Source organism: Mesitornis unicolor, unplaced genomic scaffold (genome assembly GCF_000695765.1).
Source record: "Mesitornis unicolor isolate BGI_N332 unplaced genomic scaffold, ASM69576v1 scaffold5061, whole genome shotgun sequence".
Lineage (NCBI taxonomy): Eukaryota > Metazoa > Chordata > Aves > Mesitornithiformes > Mesitornithidae > Mesitornis > Mesitornis unicolor.
Window position 1 is genome coordinate 117,368 of NW_010163008.1, and position 25,402 is coordinate 142,769.

Genomic DNA, 25,402 nt, shown 5'->3' on the forward strand with positions numbered 1-25,402 from the left:
AGATACAGGCTCCTTTTTAATGAGCCTGCCTGCTTAAACATTTATTAGCTTAGAGATGTATAGTTTTCATAAAGCTGGCTGAAGCTTTTTTTGCAGAATATCTTTGCAAAAAAAAAGCTTTTTTTGTGTACACGGCCTCAGTCCTTGCAACCTCCCAGAGAGTCTGTCAAGGCGCAACTTAAAAGCTCGTTCAGGCGACCATGACCCCCTGCTAGCAGATTGTCTGCCTAAAAGGTAAGGGAAAGCTAAAAAAGAAGTAGAAACTTAAAAGTAGCTTCTCAAAGGCTGCATAGATCTTTTTTTTGTTAAACCTAAAGTGTTTAAAAGCTTTAATATTGATGGCCTGTCAACTTTGTCCTGATTCTTTGGCTTTCAGTTAAAAGGTTTTTGTTGTTGTAGCTTATGCAGTTGCTCTGTTGCTATGGAAACGTGACATCAAAATGACGTTTCTCTGTTTAAAAGCTTTTAACTAAATTCCTGCCTGTCAGATGTAGGCCCCATTTTGTGCACTCAAGCTTCAAGCTGTTGCAAAAAGGTTTCATATGTTCTGTTGTCATTCAAATTCTTTCTCCACATATGCATGTCTTGCACTACAAAAAACCTAAACTAAAAACTCAATCTATATTAAGTGTCCTCTTTTAAAACCCTTTTAGGTCAGTCAGCAATGGCTGCAGCAGAAATTCCCAGTTACATTGTCTCTTCTCAGACTGAGAAACACAGGAGGGCCAGAAACTGGACTGATGCAGAAATGAGAGGTTTAATGCTGGTCTGGGAAGAATTTTTTGATGAGCTGAAACAAACTAAAAGGAATGCCAAAGTTTATGAGAAAATGGCTAACAAACTCTTTGAAATGACTGGAGAAATTCGCCACGGAGAGGAAATAAAGATAAAAATTACAAATATGACATTCCAGTACAGGTAAGCTTCAGTTCATTCTTTTTATTTTAAGAGATTTTAGCAGGGGCAACGCAGTGATTTTTGCCTTTCAGAAAGAAGTCTCCTAGAGGAAATCTGTCGATAAAAGATTAAAGATTGTTCATATCGCTTTTAAAATTCTCTCTTGCCAGCGCTGTTACGTCATTGTTAATTTTTTTCGCCCATTTCGTGGCAAACTCTGGGACAACTTTGTTTCTTTATAATTAGTAGCGTTGTTATGATGATGCAGAGGGATGGAAATGTATTTAGTGGGAAAGGAGCTATTTTATTTTTTTTTTCTCTTTGCTGAGGGGACTGATTGTGTTATCTTGGCAGCAGTTCCTTGCAGTGAAACTCCTGCAGTTTGAAGTGGCCAGTGAGACTCGGTATTGCAAGGCAAAGTTTAAAAAAAAAATAATAATAAAAAAAAACACAGAATAATGTTTTGTGGGGGCTGAAGCTCCTAAATTTTGGTTTTGTGAGTTGAAGGGTTACACTTCACGGGGCCAAGAATAATTGAATATCTTATTAGTGAGTGACACACATTGCTATAATTATAAGCAGCAGCAGGGAGAGAGCTGTGGTATCTGCAGAGGGAGAATCGATGGGCACCGTCAGGGCTGCTCCAGAGGAGCCGGGGGGAGGGCGGAGGTGTCTACCAGGGGATGATAAAGAACAGGCAGTGTCAGGAGGGGAAGTTGGCTTTAGAAAACGCGAGGCATTCGTGCATTTGTTGTTTGCAGGGGAAAAAAATAATTAGAACTTAACAGAAATATTTGCATATTTTTTCTTCCTTTTTTTCCCCTCCTTATCTCTGTGAGGCACAAACTGCCTCATACTGGAAATCCTGAGTGGTGATTTGAGCTATGTGCTTGTAATGCAAGAAAATCAAATATGTGACTCTTTTATTTAATCTCTCCTCAAAGCTCGTATTAATAATAAAAAAGGTTATTACAGCAGGCAACCATGTTAAAACTGCTCGCTTTTCTGTAAGGCACCCTTGCTGTATTTAATGCAGAGACTACTCATGAAATAGAAAACTAGGGGAAATCCTGTAAACCCCTTAACTTTGAATGTCCTTCTACATTTGTATGATCCACAAGCATAGTATTTAACATAATTTCCCATAATATTAAACTGGATGTTTTGTAGCAAATGTTAATGTCTCCAAAATATTGTACTGACCCTGCTGTAGTCCTTACAATTTTCTTCATCCAGACTGTAGATGAGAAAGCTGGAAGTAAGATGTATTTTTGCCCAGCATCACCCAGCAATCCACACTGGGCTGCAGATGTAGAAGTCGGGAGTTGTTGGCTACCAGGCCTTTGCTTAGGCTGCAAAATCTGCAGTCCTCCCTGCTGAGAAATGCATCTCCTGGCACTGAGATTTTACAGGTGTCTAGCAGCACTGCGCGATATTTAAGTGCCGTAATTGCCAAGAGGAATAGGTTATTTCTGTCAGCCTTTGTTCTAAATTTTCAGTGTTGTCATCAATCAGACCGTCTCAGTTTTTCTAATTAGTGTTTTTACTTTAAATTTACAACGGGGGAGGGGAAGAAATAAAAATCACTCACGTGCATACACTGTGTGGATGTATGGGAACAGCACTTCGAGAAAAAAAAAATTCTTGTGTTTCTGTGAACTTCTAAGATCGCTTCTGTTACGTGTTGCCATGCTGCTTTCTATTTTGCAGGGCACTGCAGCTCCCTGCTTATTGAGTAAGATGCTAATTTAGGAGAGTTAGAAAACTGCCTTGCACTGTCACAGGGCTGTTTCATTTTGTGCTGTTGGATGTGAAATGCATCTTTCTTATTGTTTGTTCTTACCAAAAAGCACCCTGTGTGCTTTGCTTTCAAGGCGAGTTGGTAGAGAGAACAGGGATAAACAAAAGCCGAGAGTCACAATTTCTAGTTTTCTGAGTACTTTTAGTTGGTGTGTGAGGATGGGAAGCGTTGTGATGAAACTGTAAATGATGCAATTTGCCACCGACTGCTGGCTTTGCTGGGAGGCAGCTGCGGTTTAATCCACGTTTTGGAGCCTGGAGGATACTTGAGGAAGATGCTTTACTTCACTGTATTTCTGTGCCTTATCACTGCACTGTGGCGTAAACTGAAAAAGAAGGTCCCGAGAGTGGGAAAATGCTCAATTTGAGATAATATTTTGTAATGATTACGTAGGGTTAGTATGTCTGACGTGGGAGAAGGCAGCACCAGCAGTGGGAATGAGGGGGATGTTCTGCACCCCAGCGGTTATTTCTTCCCACCACTTCAGAAATACTTTTTTCGGCAACTGTTTACAGTGTTGCAAAGATGCTGTGGTCTATAGCCTTACCTTGACAGCCAGAAATTAACTGGATTAGAATATCTAATCAGATAATGGTATTATTTAGTGCTGTGCCACAATTTCTTGAAGGAAAATAAAATTTCTGTCCTACAAATTGCTATACATACATATATGCATGTATACTTATTTTTTCTATAAAAGAAAAAGCAGCGCTTGAATATTTTTACCAGTCCTTTTAACCAAGTGGTTAAAGTGGCATGTCTTGAGACAGACGTTAATGATATGAAATGTTAAAGGATCTAAAATGCACATTTGTAATGGTGCTTTCCAGCCTGAGGATCCCATAGCATTTTAAGATGCAGTTCTGTAAATATTGTTTTGCATGTTTTGCTCAGTGCAAGCCATTACCCATTGTGCAGGAGTCAAAGTCTGACAAACATATCCATAGGCAGCAGAGGAGTGGGTTTTAGCCAGTAACTGTTGCAGTTACTGCAGCTAATGCCACCATGTGTGTGCCAAGGGTGGCACAGGGCTCAGTATGGGCTCAGCCCGAGGATTCACCCTGGTTCTGGGTACAGTTGGATCCTACAGGGAATTTTTGGTTCCAAATAACATTAGTTCAGGTGTAGTTCAGTGCATGTGAGCATCCATCACAAAAGCAATTTTAGGGTGAGAGTTTCCCATTCCTCCACATCTGAGGTAAAAACATTATTCAAATGTTTAAGTGCCATTATATAAATCTATTTATTTCATTATTTTCTTCTGGAATTCTTGTGTTAATTTTTAACTGCTCTATGTTTCAACGAGGTGACAAGAGAATGGGAAGATCTTTAGAAAACACTAGGCCGAGATGTGGAAAGCTTTCTTTATTAAGAGAAATGGAAAAGTTTGTGGTTTGCTTGGAAAGAAGGCAAATAAATTTAAAGGAGTTCTAGAGATGCATAAAAATATACAGTACTATTTTTCAGAATATAAAGCAGATATTTCTTTTGCTGTAATACAAGAAGTTATGCATTGGAATTGCAAGGCAAGAAATGTAAAAGTAAAGTAATATAAATTTGTATTACACTGCATAGTAAGCATGTGGAACTCATTACCACTGAAAAATCATTGACACCAGGAGAGCAGTAGGTTGTTTTATATTTCTTAGTAAAGTGTAGATTTATTAAATAAAAATACATTGTTTGCCTTTAAATTAGATACAGTTATGAGAGACAGCGGTTTTCAGGATATTACTAGCTGTTGATGGAAAAGTAAGCAAGTGTCTTTATTGGCAAACGTCCCCCCCAAGCCTGTCCATCAAAAAGATTCTCAAAGTGGTTTGCACTGACCTTTGCCAGAAGTGATGCAGCGGGACGGTGGGCTGACCCGGTAGCAGTTCCTCTGTTCCTCTGCATTACCGTACGTACTCCAAGTGCTTTTGCAGGAAACTATTCAGGGGAAAATATACCGTGACCTGAAGTAATTCTTACTGAAGCCTCATATATTAAAGGCGCACTTCATCCACTGTGGAAATGGGCTGGGTGGAAAATTCTGCACAGCACCACAGGTGGAAGGAAAAATTTCTTGCAGGTGCATTTGAGTAAAATGCTGCTTTTAGGAATTGCAGTAGAATCTGAAATATCTGCTGTGGATAGATCAGCCACCAGGATTTTAATGTTCAAGATACCTGTGCCGTGAGCTGCGTGAACCTCTCTATTTATCTGCCTTGGAAGGAAGAAGGGCTGAGCCAAGCCTGCTGGAATGCGAAGTTAAGCTTTCTGATGTGCTGGTCATCAAAAGTTTTGCTGAGATTAGCGTGCCAGCTCTTGCAGTTTAGCATCACTCAGAGCATGTGCTGAATTCTTTCTATTATGTAGGCTACTTGGGGCATTCAGCACATATAAACCTATAATTAGTCCTTCTAAAAGAAAGCACTGTCCTCTCACCGCTAATACGCTGATCTTAATGTGTAACAGTGCTCTGTATCTGTTATAGTATTTCCACTGACAACACACTTGTAAAAAGAAGCAAGGTTTGTAAAGCTTGTGCAGTGGCCTGCAGTTTTGACTGATTCTCTCTGGTGTTTAAAAATAAGAACTGTGTGAATGCAAATTTATTATTTTCAAAAACATCGCCCTCCCCAAAGCCTAGGAAACAGGATGCAGCTGTTGCTTTTTGATTTGAATTGCAGTCAATTAATGTTAATGATTGGTAAATTTGAATCAGTCTCATGATTTGAATAAAAGATTAGTCTAATTTTTTATTTTCATGTGTACATGATAGCAATTAAACATTGTTGCTTGGGTAATCCATTGCTATACTCTATGGCATTAAGCAACTGGAACATTTGACCTGTGCTACAGCAAATGATAAAATATACGTGTAGCCAAATTATTGCAGAAAGTTAAATTTGAATATTTTAACATCTTTCTCTTTAATTTCAATAATTTATAGCAGATGCACAACTTAGTACTGTACTTTCATACATCTTTCTTTTCCTCACCGTTGATTGGTCCATGAACAGTTGCTATTTATTATTTATTTTGAAAGCTTTTCTCAGAAACCCCAGGAGATGGATCTTGTATCCGTTCCTTAAGGCAAGTAGTAATATCATCTATTGTAATAATAATAAAAAAGCAATAGTGTATTGAGCAAAGATTTTAAAAAAGGTAAAGTTTCAGATTGCTTGCTTTTTACTGACTAAATAACGATGATTTAAAATAAACTCTCTTGAACATAATATTGTAATTTTATTTTCAAAGGTGTATTAATAGACACAGAGAATAAAGTCTGAAAAAAGGTCAATGGCAGCACAAATTACTCGACTGGTGTCTCAGTCCATTCAGGAGAGCGTTTTGGCAGTAGGGTCTCAAAGCCCATTAATTTCTTCACTTCCCTCCAATAAGACACACAATCACCTTTCAGATTAACTGGGCTGACAGTGTTTTTCGTACTTTGTCCACTGGAAACTCAACTTTGATCCCTGAGATTCTGGAGAGAGTTCTCAGTTGCCTCTGCTCTCAGCTGGATTTTAATAGAGCCTCATGAAACAGCAACAGGTCTAGATAAACTCAGCATGAATTTATTTTGCAAGCTCTGCTGACTTTCTCACTTTCCCTGGTTTCTGGAAAAATAGGTTTTCCTATTTTTTCTGCCTGGCTTGCTCACTCAGGCAGTGGTTTGCCCAATTCCAAAGTGTTGAATGCTTGGCTCATCTTCCTCTCTCATTTCTGGACTGTTGCATCCCACCCTTACTAATGTCCTGTTTCTTCTTAACAACTGCATTTTTCATTAAAACAAACAAAAAAAACCACAGAGAAACAAAACAAACAAAAAACCTGACTTTACATTCTGGATACAACTAAGACCTGCTGTGATGAGTTACAGTAGTGACTGACTTAGAGCAGTAAATTCATCTTTGCTTTGGACTTCAGTTCTGCCAGGGTTGTGCTTACTTCGATGCAAGCAAAAACTCTCAGCTGTCTCACTAGGTTTTCTGGACTTCTGGCAGTTGTAGAAAAAATAGTTAAAAAATCAGTGAATCCTGAAACTTGACATTAACATTACCAAGTTAGCTATTTGGTTTGTTGTTATCAGAAAGATAACCCATCCCCACTATTCCAGTGACTCTTCTCCCTGTTTGCCTCCACCTGCAGCGTTCCTACTTATTTTCCAAAGGACTGACACTCCCTTGCCCTTATCTTCTCATCTCTCCCTCTATTTCATCCTTTTTTCTTTATGTATGAGCCAGACTCCACGCAGGTACACGGTTGCTGCTGGTGCTGCTTTTAAGCTAACGAAGTTCTCTTGCCTACCTCCTGGTAGTGATCCCTTTTTTTTTTTTTTTTAGCCCAGAGCTATGGTAAGCAGTGAGAAGTGGAAGCGTTAGTATCCATACAATGCATTCAGAGCCAAAGAAATACCTGGTTTTAGAAAGATGCATCCCTATGGCTGTGTGGGCTAATAACAAACTACAGCTCTTCCTTCAAAATCATGATAATTTAGTAAGAAATGGGGTTGGGGCATACAGATGAGCTTAAACTTAAAAACCAAGGTACTAACCTGCTCGGGTAAAATGAAAACTCCTGAAAGCTTTTGCTAAGCAGTAAAAGAATAAACGTGCAAGATGTGGGCCTGCTGGTGAAGGGGGTGGGTGATTTAGAGACAGCAGATGCAAGTAATAAAGATGAGGATATTCAGTGCCTTCTTTATCTTGGGCTTCACTGCCCAGGTGTCTCAGGCCGGTGTGCCTGGAGCAGAGTTAGAGGAAATACCAGCAGTGGAAAAGGAGTGAGTCAGGGATTGCCTCTGAAAGTTTGAACAGTGAAGGAGATCCCTGGTGACTGAAGAAAGGCCACCGCTGAATTCATCTTCAGACAGGGCAAGAAGAGGAATTAAAAGTTAATCAGCTTCTCTTCAACTCCTGGGAAGATCATGGAGCAGGCCATCTTGGAAGTGATTTTCAGCCATATGAAGAAGAAGGCGGTGACTAAAAATGGATTTATTGAGAGTGAATCATACCTGACTAACCTGCCTGCCTTCTGTGATTAAGTGAATATATCTGTGAATGGGGTTAGAGCAATGGATGTTGTCTAGCTTGACAGTAGACAGTCTTTTGACAGGGTGTCCAAGAACATCCTTGTATCTGAGTTAGGATGTTATACTCCAGATGGGTGGACTACCAGCTGGGTGAAAAACTAGCTAGATCACTGCATTGGAGTCGTGGTTAATGGCTTGTACTCAACCTAGAGGCTCATTCCAAGTGGAGGACTGCAGAAGTTTATACTGGGACATGTCCTGTTTAATAGCAGCAGCCCAAAGGAGGAGATGGTGGAGTGTATGCTCACTATTTTGCAGATGATGCCAAACTTGGGGAGGGGGTGGGGCAAGGGCAAGGCTGCCATTCAGAGACCTGGACAGGCTGGAGGAAAGGGCTGACAAGGACCTAATGAAATTCAATGAGGACAAATGCAAAGTCCTGCCTGGGGACTGGTCAAATCACCTGCACTAATACAGATTAGGGTTGGACTGGCTGGGCAGCAGCTCCATTGATGAGGACTTGGAGCCCTGGCTAATGCTACGCCAAACACAAGTCTGCCTCCAGAGTCAGCAGAATAGCAGCTCTGAGCTTTTCCTGTCCTTTTTGGCACAATGTTTTGCAGTTCTCAAGGCTCAAACCATGGCCTATGAAGTCTTAATGCAGCTGTTGGGCTCTGCACTGGCTGAGATGTGCTCTCACTTGGGTTTTTGCCATCTCCCATGGGGTGACCAACCATGGTGAATATGTTGGCATGAGCAGCTGAGGATGGTAACGGTTTAAGCCCCATTGCTTGGATATATTGGGGCTTTCAACATGGGCAAACGAATGTGGAATATAGACTTGGCTAGTAGCTTATAGCGGTTTAATTGATATGTTTTTCATGCCAATAGCCTAAACAATTGAACTAAAAATAATATCAAGTGACGGTTGCTGTCAGCCTTATACTTAGCTATTTTGTATCTGTGCTGGATGGTTATATATGTGTTTGTAGGTTGTGCTAGACACTCTTTGACTATGAAATTGCAGCAGCAGGTTGTGAAACATGTATGAAATTAAAATTTTGAATGCATAGAGGGCATAAAAATACGGATGGCTGTGGAGGTTTTGCTATGCAGGACTATGGTGTGCATTTCTAAATAGCTGGAAAAGCTCATCAGACCTTGCAAGGACAAGGAAAAAAGAGAAGAATCCTTAAATGGCTTTAAAATCTAAGCAAATCTTTCTGCCTTCTTTCCTTACTGGTGGATTTTCCCTTACCCTAGGCTGAGAGTTGTTTAGAAGGAAGAACTTCAAGTTCTCACTTTTAAGCTTGGCACCATTTTTATAATGTTTACATGTTATTTTAATTCTATCCTTTGCAGGACCGGTGTGGGCAGGAGGAGTTTGGAGAAGGAAAAACCTGAAGGGCTTCAAAGAACAGGGGTGGGCCAGGTGTCCAGGAATAGTTTTTATCCTTCTTTTCTGCAAATGGCAACCACTTGCTAGCTGGGAGAATCAGATTCGGTTCAGCTTTTTGTTCATTTGATTGGAATCTGGTGTATGAAAACAGAGCGTTTGTCATTGGTCTTGCTTTTCCTGTTTTGTTCCTGTGCTGCATTTTGGTTTGAAGTAACAAGATCCCAACTGGAAAAGGCAAATGAAAATAAAGTTCAGGACTCTAGCTGGGCACTGGAGTTCCTTTGAAATGTATAACTCATCTATACACCTCATTTTTCTATTTCTAAGTCAAAGCAAATAAAATAACAGTGAGTACAAAGTGGGAGAGCAGTGAACTTTGTATTAGGACTGAATAACGGATCTCATAATAAGATGCATGTGAAGGGTAAGGCCATGGTTGATAGTCCTTTCTTTCACGGAAATGTTTTTGTGCATGCTGTTTATAATGCATTATTAACTGCTTTTATTGGGATTTTTTTTGTAAATTAATGAAATTCTATACTACTTCTTACAACTGATCTTTATTCTGTAAGACATCTACATCTTATGGTTGTTACTAGGATGTTTACCTGGGCAATTCAGAGCTTTTAGGCAATATGAGAAAAACGATATCAATTATATTTATAGCCACTTGTATTCATAGTGGAAAAGAAATATTCATTCTTCAGAGTATGGAAGGACAGTGCTGCCCATGTTTTGGTAAAGGCTGCGATGTGTTGCCTAGTCTGGTTGTCAGGGACTGCTGTCAGTCAGATTGCTTAGTCTGGCACTCTGTAAAGGGAAGAAAAGTTATTCTACAACCAACACAATGCTATTTCCATCAGAAGTTGTAATGTTCTTTATTTGTATTGAATTTATTTTGGGGTTTACTTGCAACTTTGAATCACAGGTCACAACTGGGAGAAGAAACAGAAAGGTTTCATTGGAGATTGAAAGATAAAAGTGTCTCATTTTATTCTTAACTCCTAAATGTGACCAGAACAAATGTTTGGAGATAGAAGATCTGTATGAAACATACCTTTATAGGAAAATAGGCTTTAATGTTGTATGCCTTTTCTTACAGGAAATTAAAATGCATGACTGACAGTGAAACTGTTGCACCTGACTGGCCTTACTACAAAACCATTGACAGGATCTTATCCAAAGTGACAGACCACAGCGATGTGAAAATGCATGAAAATCAGCAACCAGGTCCTTCCACATCACAGACGGAGGCCTCGCAGTCTCCATCAGCTAAGTCCACGCCTCTCTATTTGCCATATAACCAGTTTACATATGAAGGAAGGGAAGAGTGCTTTGAAGATGAACATTCGGAGAGCTCATCAAGCTTACTTTCTTACAAGCTGAGGTAGCATCTGCTTTTCTCCCTTTCTTGTATTTCACAGAATGAACCGGATCTGCTACTTAAAGGGGACAACCTTGCACTTTTTTCTCTAAAAGCTGCTGTATCTTTTCTGTAAATCACAAATGAGATCTGTTCCCCAGCCTCAGCCACTTTGCTAAATTAGGGCATTTTCTTTATTCCTTTATGAGAGACTGGAAGGGAGTAGGAGGACTGGGCAGAGAGTTGTGTAATATTGCCAAAACGCAGCATGCATGTCACTGTTCACATGAGGTAGTGTGTTTGTAATAGAAGTATAGGCATGTTCAAGAGAGCCCTGCAGTGCAATCAGAGATATAACATACTGCTTAGACAATTTTTGGCTTGCTCTAGTTTTGCTTTTGGTATGAGTATGACATTTCTCTGGCTTTTGCTATTAGTAAAATGGTGAAAAGATGCAAGCTAAATATTTCTGTGGACACTGAAATGCTACTCCTGCAGTTTGAAAGTACATTGCAACATTTTAAATACAATCGAGAATGTCACTTTTCCAAAGGAAATGCTAGTTTGGGAATGCAAACATATGTTTCCTTTTTTCATAAGATTGGAGTTCTCTGGAAGGCAGCATTTTAACAAAAGGCACTTGATATAGATTTTAGACTTTACTGGTCTCATTTTTCATCCAGAGTGGTGTGAAATAAAGACTTGATTACAGTTTTCTGGCAGGAAAAGAAGTTGATCCTAGAGATCCCTATCATGAGTCTGTGAGGCTTTAACAGTAAAATTATCAGTCAGTCACACAGCTGAGAAGGTGTTGAGCCGGAAGAAGAACCACCCTAACAAGTTTGGATTATTGTTTCCAGGCCCACTCTTGGATGAACAAAATTAGGGTAAATTCATTCAGTCATTCAAGCAAATAATTCTTGAATAGCTGATGATTTTTTTAGGTTTTTTTGGCAACTGAATATATGTTATGGTGCATAATTCTTGAACTGTAGCAGCCTTTTTGTTCACAGGCAACAATTTTTTTCATCATAGTTCATCGTAAGTAATTGATATCCCTGATACACAATCTCTCTTAATTTTAGGATTTGCAAAATCCAAGATCATGTTTCTTAGGCAATAACTTTTTTCTTCAGTTCATAGTTTGATTTGCAATAATATTTTTTTCATGTTTAATTAGAAGATCACTTTTCCAAAAATGTGAGGTATAGTTGATTCACTAAACTATTTGATAACATCAGACTTTTAAAAACGCCAGATGTTAAGTTTCTTTGGTTTAGGGACAAATCCAGGACAACTCGGCTTTTGTGCAGTAGGTGACTCGTAATGGGAGACAGAGGTCACCGCACCAGGTTTCATTACAGAGGCAGACACAAGCCATCGCAGAGGTCAAGCTGATCACCCACAAATGCATATCCATAGTTTTTAGAGTGAGCCGGTGGACTCCCACTCTCATGTAGATAATTTCATTACAGGTAAGGTGGACTTAAGCCACTCTAACTGAATTATCTCCACAGTGATAAGATCTGGAAAACTTAGGCTATAATGCATTTTAGCCGGCTTCATGTTCAGTGGGGTTTTTTTAAGATTTTGTTTTAAATTTTGCTCAAGGTAATTACCTAACCTGTTTTAGTAAAAAATACTTTCACTTCACTTGACCAATTTGGAAACTGCAGGTCATTCAAATCTGTGCGTATGGCAGGTAACCATGCTTTGTTCTTGCAGCAGCTCAGGCTGCAGAGCTGCTGTTTCCAGCTCAGGACGGATGTGCAACAGGGTTTGGAAGCTGGAGGGAAGGGCAGGTCCACTGTTGGTGTGGTAGGACCTCCATAATACGCTGCTCCTTAACTTACTCATGCAGCCATGCTCTCACAGTCTCAACTATAAAAGAATTTTGTGCAGTATAATATTGTGCATATCATTTAACAGCAAGATATGGACATGTTCACAAGTTCAAACACAGTTCTGCTGTGTTGAAAAAAAGAAAAAAGTTGACTGTGAGATACCACCTGAGGGATTAGTATAACATTTCAGGTGAGCGTAGTGATCAGATTTAAAATGTGCAGGCACTTGTGGTATTAATGGGGCAGGGAAAAGAGGAAAGAGAAGAAGTTGTGTTACAACAGTTGTAGGGGGTTTTGAAAACTTCGTACAGCTTTGACCTGTCCAGTTTAGCCTGCTGAATGAGAGAAGAGTGGGGAATGTTTTTTTGTCCAGAAGGAAATACAGCGCTTGCTAATGATATCAGATGGGTTAAAATGATTTAGAGCTGCCATGGTAAGACAAGGAAGATAATTCTTTTAGATTTACTAATGGAAAATGATGAACTGAGAAGCAATTTTCAGCTTAAGCAATTAGTGTGTCATCCTGTATTTGAAAAACACTTTGAAATAGCCAACAAGAGAGAAAAGAATTAGCATACAAAATCTGGGTCCATCTCGGCTTTTTTGTAAATGCCCTTGCCTCTAAACGGTTCACAGCTGATCTAAAAGATTCAAAAAAGGAACCAAAGAAAATACTGGGATTCGAAATTAAAAGAAAGTTTCAAGTCCTCTATCTCCCTTGCATTTTGTGTACTTAACGGATATGCAAAACAATTATTTTGAAAGGTATTTTGAAAAATATGCACACGTATCTATATGTAAAATATAGATGCATTTTACAGCTGTATACTTTACAACTGTAAATTCTCTATTTTTCTGTGAATCAGACTACACACACATCAGTCAAGCGTGCAAAGTAAGCTTACACTGTGGAATTTCTTTCTTCAGTAATAAAAATTGTGATGTTATGGCAACAATGGATAGTGAAAAAACCCCTCAAACAGTAACTTCTGTTAAATAAATTTTTTAAATGTTGAAAACTTTACTGTTATTCCTTTAAACTCTCAAGCACAGGTTTTGAATGTCAGCTTTGTATTTTCCACAGTATCCTTGAATATAGCAGGAGACTACCTGGCTTTATAATCTTTATACATCCTAAAAAAAAATTGCTGAATTTAATGTTTAGCTTTCATGATAGAGAAAAATGTCCAGATGTAAGCTTCAGTCAATACATACATGCTCTCAAGCTTAAAAATAGTTTAAATAGTTTCTTTGCACTTTGAAATTCTTTGGGTTTGGGACCTTCTTACAAAAACCAAATTTTGCTAGTTAGCAATAATACAATTAATGTGGGATAAAATTAATTTTTATATTTGTTGCAATTTGCAGATGAGAAAAACATTTGGAATCCCTATTTCCCTTTAATGAGGCAACCTCTATTTGTTTAGTATTGTTCTAACACTGTTCTTGGGCTTCAACAAAACTTGTGTCGTACTGCAATGGCCATAAAATATCTGACAATAATTCAATTATTCTACTATGGTCAGATAATATAATGCAATGTGGTGGAGTCTTGTACTGCAGTTTAAACTTTTAAAGTCAAAATTTCTGACACCACTGTAAATAACACTTTATTTAATTGAAAAAGAGTGGGTTTTCTCACCCTGTGGACTAATTTATAGTCATTGTTTTCACTGTTAAAGTAATGACAGAACATAATTATACAAACTGTGACTCTGGTACAGACTTCATCTGTTCTGCCACTTCTATCATACTGAAAATGGGGGTGAAAGAGTTACTTTCATAGATTAATAGACCGTAATAAAAGCACCGTGTCATCTAGCCTGACTTCCTGTTAAACATATCTGTGTATTTGAATTCAGTTATTCTGGTTTGGAGCTCAGAAACGTTATGGAGGAGCTTCTGTGACAGGCTTCCCTTTGCCAGAGGACTCTTGCACTTGGGAGCCCCATGTCTCTGTTGTCCTCCACTTCTTTGTTCCTATGAGTTTTTTGACTCTTGGAAATTTTTCACTTGATACCCAGTCTAGATCTGATATGCTCAGAAGATGGAGAAGTCACTCTTCTCCCTACAGGGACCTGTTCCAGTGATTAGTTCTTTGCTTAAACCAGTGTCTTGTTTCTAATGTGAATATAGTGAATTAAACTTTCAGATGTTACTTCTATTTATCTTTCTTTTCAGTATATTGGAGACTCTTTCAGTATTTTTCAGTTTTTGCCTCAAGGTAGTTGTGTACTGTGATCATAGCATCTGTGGTATTCTTGAATTTTTAAATGTAGATTAAATAATTTGGTACAGATGGTTTACAGATGGAGGAAGAGTAAGAATGGTAACACGAATTAACCAAAACATGAATTTTTTCATAGAAGTGCATTAAAATTTGGTAAGGCTAATTCAGGAAATAACAGTTTTGGCAAAACCTTTAATCTTCCTAAAATTATGCCATGGCTACTTAAAATCTGAATGGGCAGCATCTACAAAGAAGTTTGAGCTGTAGCCTATGTGCATTATGTAGTGCATCTTACCTGATTATGCAGTCTTGTTATCATAGCAAGGTGCTTTGCCCAGCCTCCAAGTCATTTTTGTGATTCTTTTCTGCACCTGACTTCAAGAGTGCGCCTCATTAATTCCTGAATGCATTTGATTGTATTTGAATGAGCCGAGTTTACCAGAAGATCCAGGTTGCCTGATCTTCAGTCCTCAAACTCTGACGATGTTTGTGACACCTCTAATATCAATGTTACTTATTTCTAGAACATTGCTAGTTATTTTCCATAAAAAAATGGGTTATGGAGGTCTACTCATATTTGTACCTAGCTTATAAAGCACAACCAAATCAGGAACAGCTGTTAGCTATTGAAAGCCGTACATTCCAGAAATCAGTTGTACTGGAGACCTATTTGCCATGAAGTAGGCAGAAAGGAAGAATTGCTTTTTTTTGGTTTTATGGAGGTAACGTATTTTGGTAATCAGATTACTCTTTGTATTCAACTCCAGCCTCATTAATTATTCACACACATCCCTGAAAAGAGCCTTCTTGGGTGAGTGTAGGCAATCAATCAAGGTGCTTTTAATTGAACAGTGAATTAAGTTGATCTTAGATAGGTAGACAGCAAATGCATTTGAGACTTGCATAATGTCTTGCCTAATTATATCTGGAGGTTTTGCTTTGTTCTCGCTGGTCCCCAGTGCACACTGTCATTTCTGCTCAGCCTCCTAGATGAGAGGGAACACTTTCTTTACCTTGACTTCCTTCATTTGAACCTTACCTGTCTGTTTTGGAGCACAGTGTAGAAGTAGCTTTGCAAGGTTCTTCTTGAAACATGGTCCCAGTGCCAGAGCTCTTCCACGTTTTGTTTGTGTGGTCAGGGAAATACCAGTGCCAATTCTCTCAGAGGCTCCCTGCCCCACCAGAGACCCAAGGGTATCCACAGGTTGTATTTGAGGTCTTGGATTTCCTAGACCCCTCTTTCCTCCGTATTTCAAAATCTCCCTTCAGAGACTAGACTTGGGAAAGAGGGGAGATGCTGCCTTTGCAGCGGCTGAAGACGCTGTAAGGATCTGTTGCACCCCTGTTGCCACAGAGGTGTTGGCTGCACCGGAATGCAACATGGAGAATCAGCAACAGGAATTGATTGGTGTTTGCTACAGCAGACATTGATAATTTCTTATGCTCGTGCCTATAGACTGCCAAACCAGACATACTCCTAGCTGAAGCTATCTGAGGATACTGATGCTGGTGAGTTACTCAGTGCTGAACTCGTATTCATATCCCCGCTTCCCTCTTGACTTTCCGTTATAAAAAGTTATTGACACTGGAGAGGTCTCTCTGGGAGACCTAGAACTTCTCAAGAAAGATGGCTCAATATCTGAGGAAATACTTCAGTATTCAAATAACTTCTTCAGGCGTCACTGGACTTTTATTTGTTTCATGTTGCTGAGGGTTCTTTAGTCGTAAATTAGATTCTTTAGATCCTTCTTTTGCAGACCCCTTCTCAAGAGCTCTCCTTCAAGAGCTATTCTGCAAGAGAGGATTGTAAATTGCAAGTCCTTCCTGTGGACTTGTGAGTGATCATAAAACTCACTCATTGATAGTCATTATGGCTGGAGAGAAAATAAGATTGGCAACACCACCAAAACTAGGGGTGTCTGCAGTAAGTATTTCTTTTCAACCAAGGCTAATTTCCCAGTCTGGTTTGTTAATTGTAAACAGACAGAGAGAGTACTTAGGAGACCTTGAAGAATCCTTGTGTCCTGGCTTTTGGGGGAACTTCTCTGTGCTGAAAACCAATTTTATGCAAGCATGTGTCAGCAGGTACTTTCTCAGTTATTAGCAGAATGCAGATACTGCCGATACAGTTCCCCAGGTAACTGCCATCACCAGATGTTTTGCCTCTTTCTTCTCTGGAGCAATGCAAGATAGTTATTGTCTTGGATGTATGGTTATATGTCTTACAGGTTTTTGATGGACCACATCTGTCTAACTGAAAACCAGATAAAATCCTGTACAGACTCTAGGACAACACTTCAAAGATTTTTTTTTTTTCTTCTCTTAACAATAAGGCTTATTTTACATCTTCCAATCCAGATCCCTCTGTCTCCTTTTTTCATGTTGGTTTTTTTTCTGGTCCTGATTGAAATGAAAAACAAATGGCAGCCACAATTGCCAAGAAAGTCGCACAATACTCAGTGCAGCTCAGTACCATTGACATGCCTCAGATTTTCTCTCTCATTCCTCATTAAGGACCATTCTCACCAGGGCTTACTTTGAAAAGACGCAAGCCCTCTTGTGGCTCTGGAAGCCAGTTCTTACCTGTTTCAGACAAGAGGTCTTACCACAGCTACCTTCTAGTACTGTATAAGGAAGAAGATAGAGATCCATCAGGTTTTCAATAATTAAATCCTCTGTGAAGACAAGTTTAAATGCAAAAGGTGACTTTGGCTAAAATAACATCATCATTTCAGAAAGTTTCTTGCTCTATCTACCAGAAAGCATGCATTCTTTGTGAATCTGAGTGCAGTGATGGGAACCTCGGAATAACAGATTCAGTGTTGTCCTTGGACTGCTGTAGACCTTTTCCAGTCACTTGACCTCTTTGAGAACCACATTTCAAATAATTCTGGCCCTTAGAGTTAATGGGGGCAAACAAAATTTGCTGTCACATGAGACTCAGGATTGTCTGGCTGTGATTCATCTCAATGATAGGCTGCAAACTTGACCCACAGTTTGAGGAGTGCAGCATGCATTTATTCTAGGCACAATTTTGATGTCTGAAATCAAATATGATATATAGAATCTGCAAAGGTGAGTTTATTTTGTATACCTTCCAAAGCTTTGTTTATCATAAAGATGAGGACCTCCTTTCCCGTAGCATCATTGTATCAGTGCAATGGTGATAAAGCCTTTTGAATTGTACAAGTAACTTTAAATTCTTGAATAATCTGTAAGTCAGTGGTCTCTGTTCAGCAAAAAACATTTATAAAGGAAGATTATTGTTCTTTCTTACCTGTGCACAGGGGGACATCACATTCAAATGACTAAACAGTACTGAAACAGTCTCCCTCAAGACCAGTTCTAAGTTTTTTCTCTAAGTTTTTAATAGCATTTAATTTAATCCACTTGTTTCTTTTCCTAGACCTCACCCTTTTTGGGTCATTGCTTTCTTAAATGTCAGAGATTGTGTCTTTTTGTTATATTTGTTTGCATTACATCTTTCAGGTACTTAGGATTGTTTATTTCTCTTGCTGAGAGATCTGAATGTCACAGTCACTGCTGCACAAAGCCTGTCAAGTAGGATAAGAACTTGAATGAAATTATGATACAAATCTGCCACAGCTGAGTGACCTCCCTCCCCACTCCCCTTCTTCACATTAATAAAAACACATTCCTCAAGAGTTCAAGATTCAAGGATGTCTTGAAATCTGCAAAGTGTTGACATGGTATACTACTCACAACTGCACTATCTCATTATTGCCTTTCATCTAGAAAGGATCCTGTGTTTGGCAGAACATGACTGAGATTGCTGTTTGTGTGAAGGGACTTCAAGACCCATCATCAGATAACTTTGATGTTAGGGACTCCAGTCTGGAGTCACAAAAAGTGTGAGTGAACATGTGGACTATCACTTTAAGTTAGAAAATAAGTTATCCAGCTGTAACTGAAGGTTTTTAAAATGTGGAGTTAACTTACACAGTTGCTTTCAACTTGCTTTTCTTCCTCCCTCACAATTCGGCTTGCTTCTTTCTCAGATTACAGGTTAAGAGAAACAGATCTCTGTGTGTATGTTCTGACTTGTATGGTGTAGGCTTGTTTTGAATTCACGTGTTGCACTGTCACCATGAGTTAGGATGGCCATGTGAACTACACATCTTGAGATGTGTCTTCATTGCTAGGTTTATCTCTTTCTTCCAAAACAGAAACTCAGCACGATGCAGCATAAAGGAAATTCTTAAAACATTTCCCAAATTGCACGTGGCAGTTATACAGATTTCAGATGAGGATGTACATGTTTGTGTAACTTATACCCTGAGAATTAGAGACAGTCTGCTAGAGGAGCATCAACATGACTGGATACACAGACACATTGCCTTAGGATTCGGCAATCTGGTGTTCTCCAAAGGCTACAAATACTCTCTTTGAATTTCAGAAGAACTTCTTTTAAAATCCAAATTGCAATTAATGACAATATTGAATACAGAGTCTTGCCTTTATATTGAGTGAAAACAAAACTATAGGCAGAGTGTTATAGAGTGTTTGAAACGTCTGCTAAAATGTTAGGAGTTTGAAGGGAAGTATGGTTTGTTTTGTTAGCTATCCTACTTGATAAAGCTTGTCACAAATATGAGAAGTATCCTATGTTTGTGACACATACATTTAGTAAAAAAAAAAAACTTAAAATGCAGATGGCAAATGCCTCTAAAAGCAGATAGAAAATGGAAAAGAGGGAATCTTGTAAGCTGTATCCTGCTAAACTTTTATGTTGTTTATAATGTTTTGTGTTGAAATATATAAATGAGTGATCTGCAAGGGCAGATTCTGAGACTAGTATGCTGTGGTGGGATCAGTGATGCTTTAGAAAATAAGGTGTAACTCACCACCACAGACAACAGTGCAGTGATTTCTTCAGGTGGGATGGTTACTGCAGCTTTAAAATTGGAGTTGTAATGGCCACATGAGCAAAATGTCTCTCCCAATACAGTTTATAAATTCAGTGTGTAAGAAATGCGAAGATTTTTTTTTTTAAAGGGCCTGGTATTCTGAAGAGAAAGGTCTCATTAAAAACAATGAGATTTAAAAACTTTTTTTTTTTACAGTCTGTAACACTATGCAATAATACAGTAAATACTTATGTTTTGGCATGAACTTGAGAGGGAATTTATTGGAGAACACAGAGGGTTTTAAAAATAGGACTAGGCTGTAGCTTGGCCAAGAATGTAGTACAGAATTCTAACACACTTTGTTTTTTATAAATATGAGATTAATTGTTAACAAATATTCACATTTCAGAACTGAAGAAAGACCAGTTAAGAAAAGAAAAATGCAAAGCTGTAGCTTCCAAAAGAAGAAACTAAAATTAATGGAGGCCATGTTGGAAGAACAAAAGAAGTTGAGTAGAGCTATGGAAGAAACCTGTAGAGAAGTGCGCAGGATTCTGGATCAACAAAACATCATTCAAGTTCAAAGCTTACAGTTACAGGAAAGAATGATGAATCTACTGGAGAAAATGATCTCTAAATCTAATGTGTAGTTTCCTTTGTGAATGCCTCTGAGATTACTATTGATATTATAGATATCCCTTTATTGCACACCATATGTGTGTCTGTTGCCCTATTCCCAGGTTTTCCATGGAAATTAAAACCTTAGTGTAACCTTAGTTAAGCAAAGAGAACAGATAATGCAGAGTGAGAGCTATCCAGGATGATAAAATTAGTGCAATATATGCCTAAGCTGAATTATTTTTATACAGAAAGGTTAAAGGATGAATAGCTCTGGGAACTGCAGTACTATTTTTGCCTGGGTCAGGTATTGTATTACAAACAGTGGTGTTGTATATTGCTTCACATCAAGGACTATAGCTTGACCTGTTGTAGGAGAACAAAATTTCTAAATGTGCATTTCTAAACATGGTAATTACATCTTGAATTTGCTGATGATTAAACCCTGTTTTGAAACATATGCTGTGATTGTACAAGTGACCTGCGGTTCTTGTGAAGAGCTAGCTGGGGCCATGAGATACATCATTTTGAACTCCATGCCTGATATGAATAGTACTCTAAAGTATTATAGTAAAAATAGTCTATTCAAATATGCTTTTGATATAAAAAGAAAACCCCCAAACCACCTTACTATATACTGAATACTAAAATGTATAGAAGATACTTGAAGTTGCTTTTGATATTAAATGTTTAATTTTTTTCATTATTAACTGGAATCTGTTGACTTAATGAACAACCAGCAATGAAAACTCTCATTTATTCTCTATCACAAAAGAAAAATATTGTACTGTTTGTATATACATATATATAATCTATCAAATGAAATAAAGAAAAGAGGAAACTTATTTATTATTGCTGGGCAGATAGTATGCTTTGGGACAGTGAAAGATACTGGGAGAGATAACCACGGTCAGAGGTTTTTAATTCTTAATTGCACTGTATAGATCTCCTGTACTGATGCCCAAAATATAGACATGGAAGTTATGAAGAACATTCACACCTTTAGAATAGTATTTGCTGGTGACACAACTTAGGGATGCAATTAAATGTTTTAAGGAGTGGTCTGTAAGGCAGATCAACATCGATACACCACAAGAGGGAGCTGGAGGCATAAAGGATTGTATTCAAGGCGTTAAGATGAAGTACCAGCAAGTGTTTGATTCTTCAATGAGATGTGACATTGAAATAACCTTTAACATAAATTCGTCTGCTGAATTTCCTATAAACTATTTCTCTTTGTGTGCTCCTTGAAAAACATATTTCTGCTGCTTTCACTTTATTTGCAAGACTGAAGGTTAGATTCAGATACAGAAGTACAGAAAATACATAATTAATGTTAGTGCTGGGAATTCAAGCCATTTTTCTATTCTCACTATTAAATTAATGTCCCCTCTTGGAACTTTGTTTTTAAAGGTGTTTGCATTTTCCTGTATAATTTAACATATGCCTAAGCTAATGTTAGCTAAACTTTTTAAAAACCCAAACCCAACCGATTAATCTGTAATTATGCTTGGTGAACGTGATAAAGGTTATACTCACCAAGCAAATTAATAATATATGGAAGTATTTCTTAGGAGATACTGCAGGTTTGAAGGTTAAGAATGATTAAGTGTGTAAATATGGCCCCTTCCTACAGAATTTAATTCATGATAACAGGATAATGTAAATGCAATAGAAGATTGAACCTGCAGAAAATGGTGGCTGCTGAAGTATAAATAAAGTAACTTTCCTTCACTCCACTGTTACTACAGGGATTGTGGGCTTGGAAAAAAAGGGCAAGTTTCTGGTCTGATTCTGCAAAGATAGGGTGATAGCTGACATTTAGCAACAGTGAAATTCCAAATACTTTTGTGTATGTAAATTGAATTAGTCATATCTGAAAGAGAATAATGAAACCTTATTATATCTCTGTCTGTAGAACTACTGTTAAAAGCAGGACTGTTCCTAATGTCATAGAGGTGATCAGCATATTTGCAAGAGAATTGTCATATAACAGAGAGAGGGAATACATGTTGTGTGCTCTGTCATGGTTTTGCACATTCCAAATGTAGACCTGTCACAGATTCAGGTAGGCTGATGTATCCATCTTGTAGTTTTTCCTGACACTTTGTTTACAGTAAGATACAAAGAAACTCTATGCTGGCTCCATGGGAATTAATAATATTTACTGATACTGTCTACTTGAACCTTATAGCAATTAAATCCAATTAATGAGCAATAAAAAAGGCAGCATATTTGAACCTTGTACCATAGGGTAGGTAGCCCCTCCCTCTCCTTGCGTGCTATTAGAAGTATAACTCCAGAGTTGTAGGAGCACAGGAATGGAGGAAATCCACCGATTCTTTGCCTGCTACCACAAGCAACCATGTCATAGAATCCCTTTTGTAAACGTGTGGATCTGTGTCTTGAAATGAAGTAGGTGTTTTGTCCCCAGAATTCTAAGAAAAGCTGCATTACAGATGGGTAAGATGCAATTTAGAAGATTGCTTCTAGAATCATTCTTGGTCAATTTATACCAATTTCTTCTTGTATCAACACTGTGATTTTGCCGCTTTCTGTAGTGTTTACCCTTGAGAGGCAGAGGTCATGCTGCATGCAGCCTTTCAGAAGAACAGCACTCTTTTATAAGGTAGGGAATATGACTGTTTCACTAATTTTGCTCTTTGGGTTCATCCATTTTAAAAATGAATGACCAGAATAATATACTGCATTCTAGATGAGACTCTGAATCTCTTATGTATCTGCATTAAAGGAAGTGGTGTTTTCTGGATGTTGTGAGATTTTATTTTGATAGAAAACATTATTTTCTAGTAAATGCAGAAGTTCGATTTTAAAACCTCATCTCTTTAACAAAAGGCTTTATTCCCATCCTTCCAGATTATCTGTGTTCTAGCCCTGTTTTTGACCAGAGGGTGAACACAGCACTGCTGTAGACAAATACAAGTAGTTTTATGTATGACAGAATTTTTCTAATGTTCTTTTTGACAAGTTGATAATTCCCTACCTACCTATAGTTTGTTGCTGCTTGCTTTGTCTTAGTAAAGAATGAACATTTTACTTGAAAAGATAGGCTGAGTGTTTGTTTGGGTTTTTTGGGTGTTTTTTTTTAAGGTAAGCACAGATTTCTCCTCTATTTGGGACAGATAGCTGCAGGTAAATATATTTAAATGTTTGAGATATTCAAACAAATTATAACTAGAAAGACCTGCCTAGAATGAAAATGCTTGGTAGAATTCCTGGTTTTGCAAAACTGAGACACTGCTTCTGTATCTGTATGAGTAGGGAGTTTAGAGCGCAGTAAGTACTCAAGGAGAGCAGATCAGGGGTTACTCAAGTTTATCACTGTAACTATGACATTAAAGGAATTCCCTCATGGCTTCTAGAAGTGTGATCAATAAATAAACTGTAGCACAGGAAAACAAATTTCTTATTTTCAGGGCACTAATGAGGTCAACACAGTATGATATCATTTTCACTAAACGAAATGCCTGTATTACATATGCACACAGATGGTGCAAATGGAAAGAATAAATATGGGAGGAAATACACTGCCTAGAGGCAGGTGACTTTGAAAGTGATGTAAAAATAGAATGGAAAGGAACCTGAGGAGCCAGATGAGAAAATGAGATACTGAGAAACATGCAAGCAATTGAGGAGAAGTGGATTGTGATGAAAGGAGAGATCGGGAAAAGATATGTTGGGCAAAGGGACAAAGTAAATGCCTCAAAACAAAGTTAGTAATGTTAGGGACAAGAAGAAACACAACATTTTAAAAGACAGTAAAGTGAAAATGGAAGAAAAACCAGAAAGTTATGGTATGAAGAACTAACAGTAGTGAAATTCTGTGTATTTTAAATAGACAGCTCCCACAGATAACTCAGACAAGTTATAAATAGCATACAGCAAATAGTGACATTTTTTTTCCTGCCAAAGAAAAGTAAGTTTCTGGACAAATATTTGTAAGCAAAAATATTTTTCACAGACTACTGAGGTTAAGTAATTTGTAAGAAGATGCCATTATAATTAAACAGCATTTTCTTATGTTAGTAGTAAGAATGTATTTGTTAAAATACTTTGTAACTAATTTTTTTCTCCATGACTTCAGGTTGGAGAAGCATTGTAAAGGTTTCAGTTTATTTCAGGCCTTGTGAAGATTAACAGTTATCCACAAAACCAGGCAATACGTTTATGGACATGGAACATCCTTTATAACTTTCTTCATAAATGGCTCGCTCTTTTGCAAAGTACAAAACCAGCAGAAAAACACACATACAATATTTTTTTATTATTTTCCCAGACTTACTCTGCCCAATTCAGTGTAGGTAAAAAAGTTTACAACTCCATAGACTTACCCTAAGCTGACAGCCCAGTTCTGTGTATAGTCTCTTGTACTAAAGTTAATGGGACTACTGAGATGAGTAAATTCATTGAACTGTGTATGTTTGCAGGATTAGGTCCTATGCTGATAATGTAATGTGAAAGGCAAATCTGAAAAAGAAATTTAGGAACATTTGGTGGTGTTATGTCAGCGAGTAAATACCAACCATCTGGTCTCTAGATTGCTAATCTAGTTCCCCTGATTTTATGGGTAGCATACTTCCTGTGTGTGTGCAACTTGAGACTACATGATTAAACTTTTGCATTGATCTTTTTTAATGTTTTAACATAAATATTTAAATTGCTTTGCCATTTGGGGGGTGAAATTTTATTGCTATGCATGATTTTTCTGCTTGGAAATTTTTAATTCTACAGATTATTTTAAGGTGTTTTATTGAAACACATTTCTAATAAGGATGAATAATTTCATTATGTTATTTGGACAGACCAGTCATCTGCAGTGAATGACATCCAGTTATCTAGAGCTGACTAATTACTACAGATAAGATTTCAATTTGATCCTGGTTGAAAGTTATGTCTTTGTGTGAAGGGTGTTGCTTGTAATTCAAATCTATTGTTCAGTACTACAATATTTTTTTTTAAAAGAAAGCAACTCACATGAAAATATCTTTCAAAAGTAGCTGCCTTCAGGCATCTGAAAATGAATCTTTTTATAATTCTGTTTTCTTAAACTGGGATGCTTCTATCAGCTTCTAAGAATTTGGCAAATAACTCTTAAATGTTTAAGATGTTAAAAAATACATAATTTGGATTTTTAAATGTGTTTGTAACATTTTCAATGAAAGTCTGACTTCCTGACTGTATGTTGTTATCTCAGGGGTAAGTTCTGGATTGCTATGCATTGCAAGGAAAAAAATGAATTGGTGCATACTATTAAAGGTATAAAATTTGCTACATACTTAAATGTTGAGAAGTACTTATCACAGCTTGAGGAAGGCTTGTTTCACTGAGGGAAGCTATAGGA

The 25,402-nt window shown here is 37.8% G+C and overlaps 1 protein-coding gene across 1 annotated transcript; it reads left to right on the plus strand.

Annotated features, from left to right (window-relative positions):
- Positions 1-200: 200 nt before the first annotated feature.
- MSANTD1 (Myb/SANT-like DNA-binding domain containing 1) lies at positions 201-20,882 on the plus strand. The gene is given in 4 exon segments (XM_010193795.1): positions 201-234; positions 654-918; positions 10,220-10,504; positions 19,832-20,882. Coding segments are annotated over 4 exon segments (825 nt in total). The 3' UTR covers positions 20,073-20,882.
- The last annotated feature ends 4,520 nt before the right edge of the window (positions 20,883-25,402 follow it).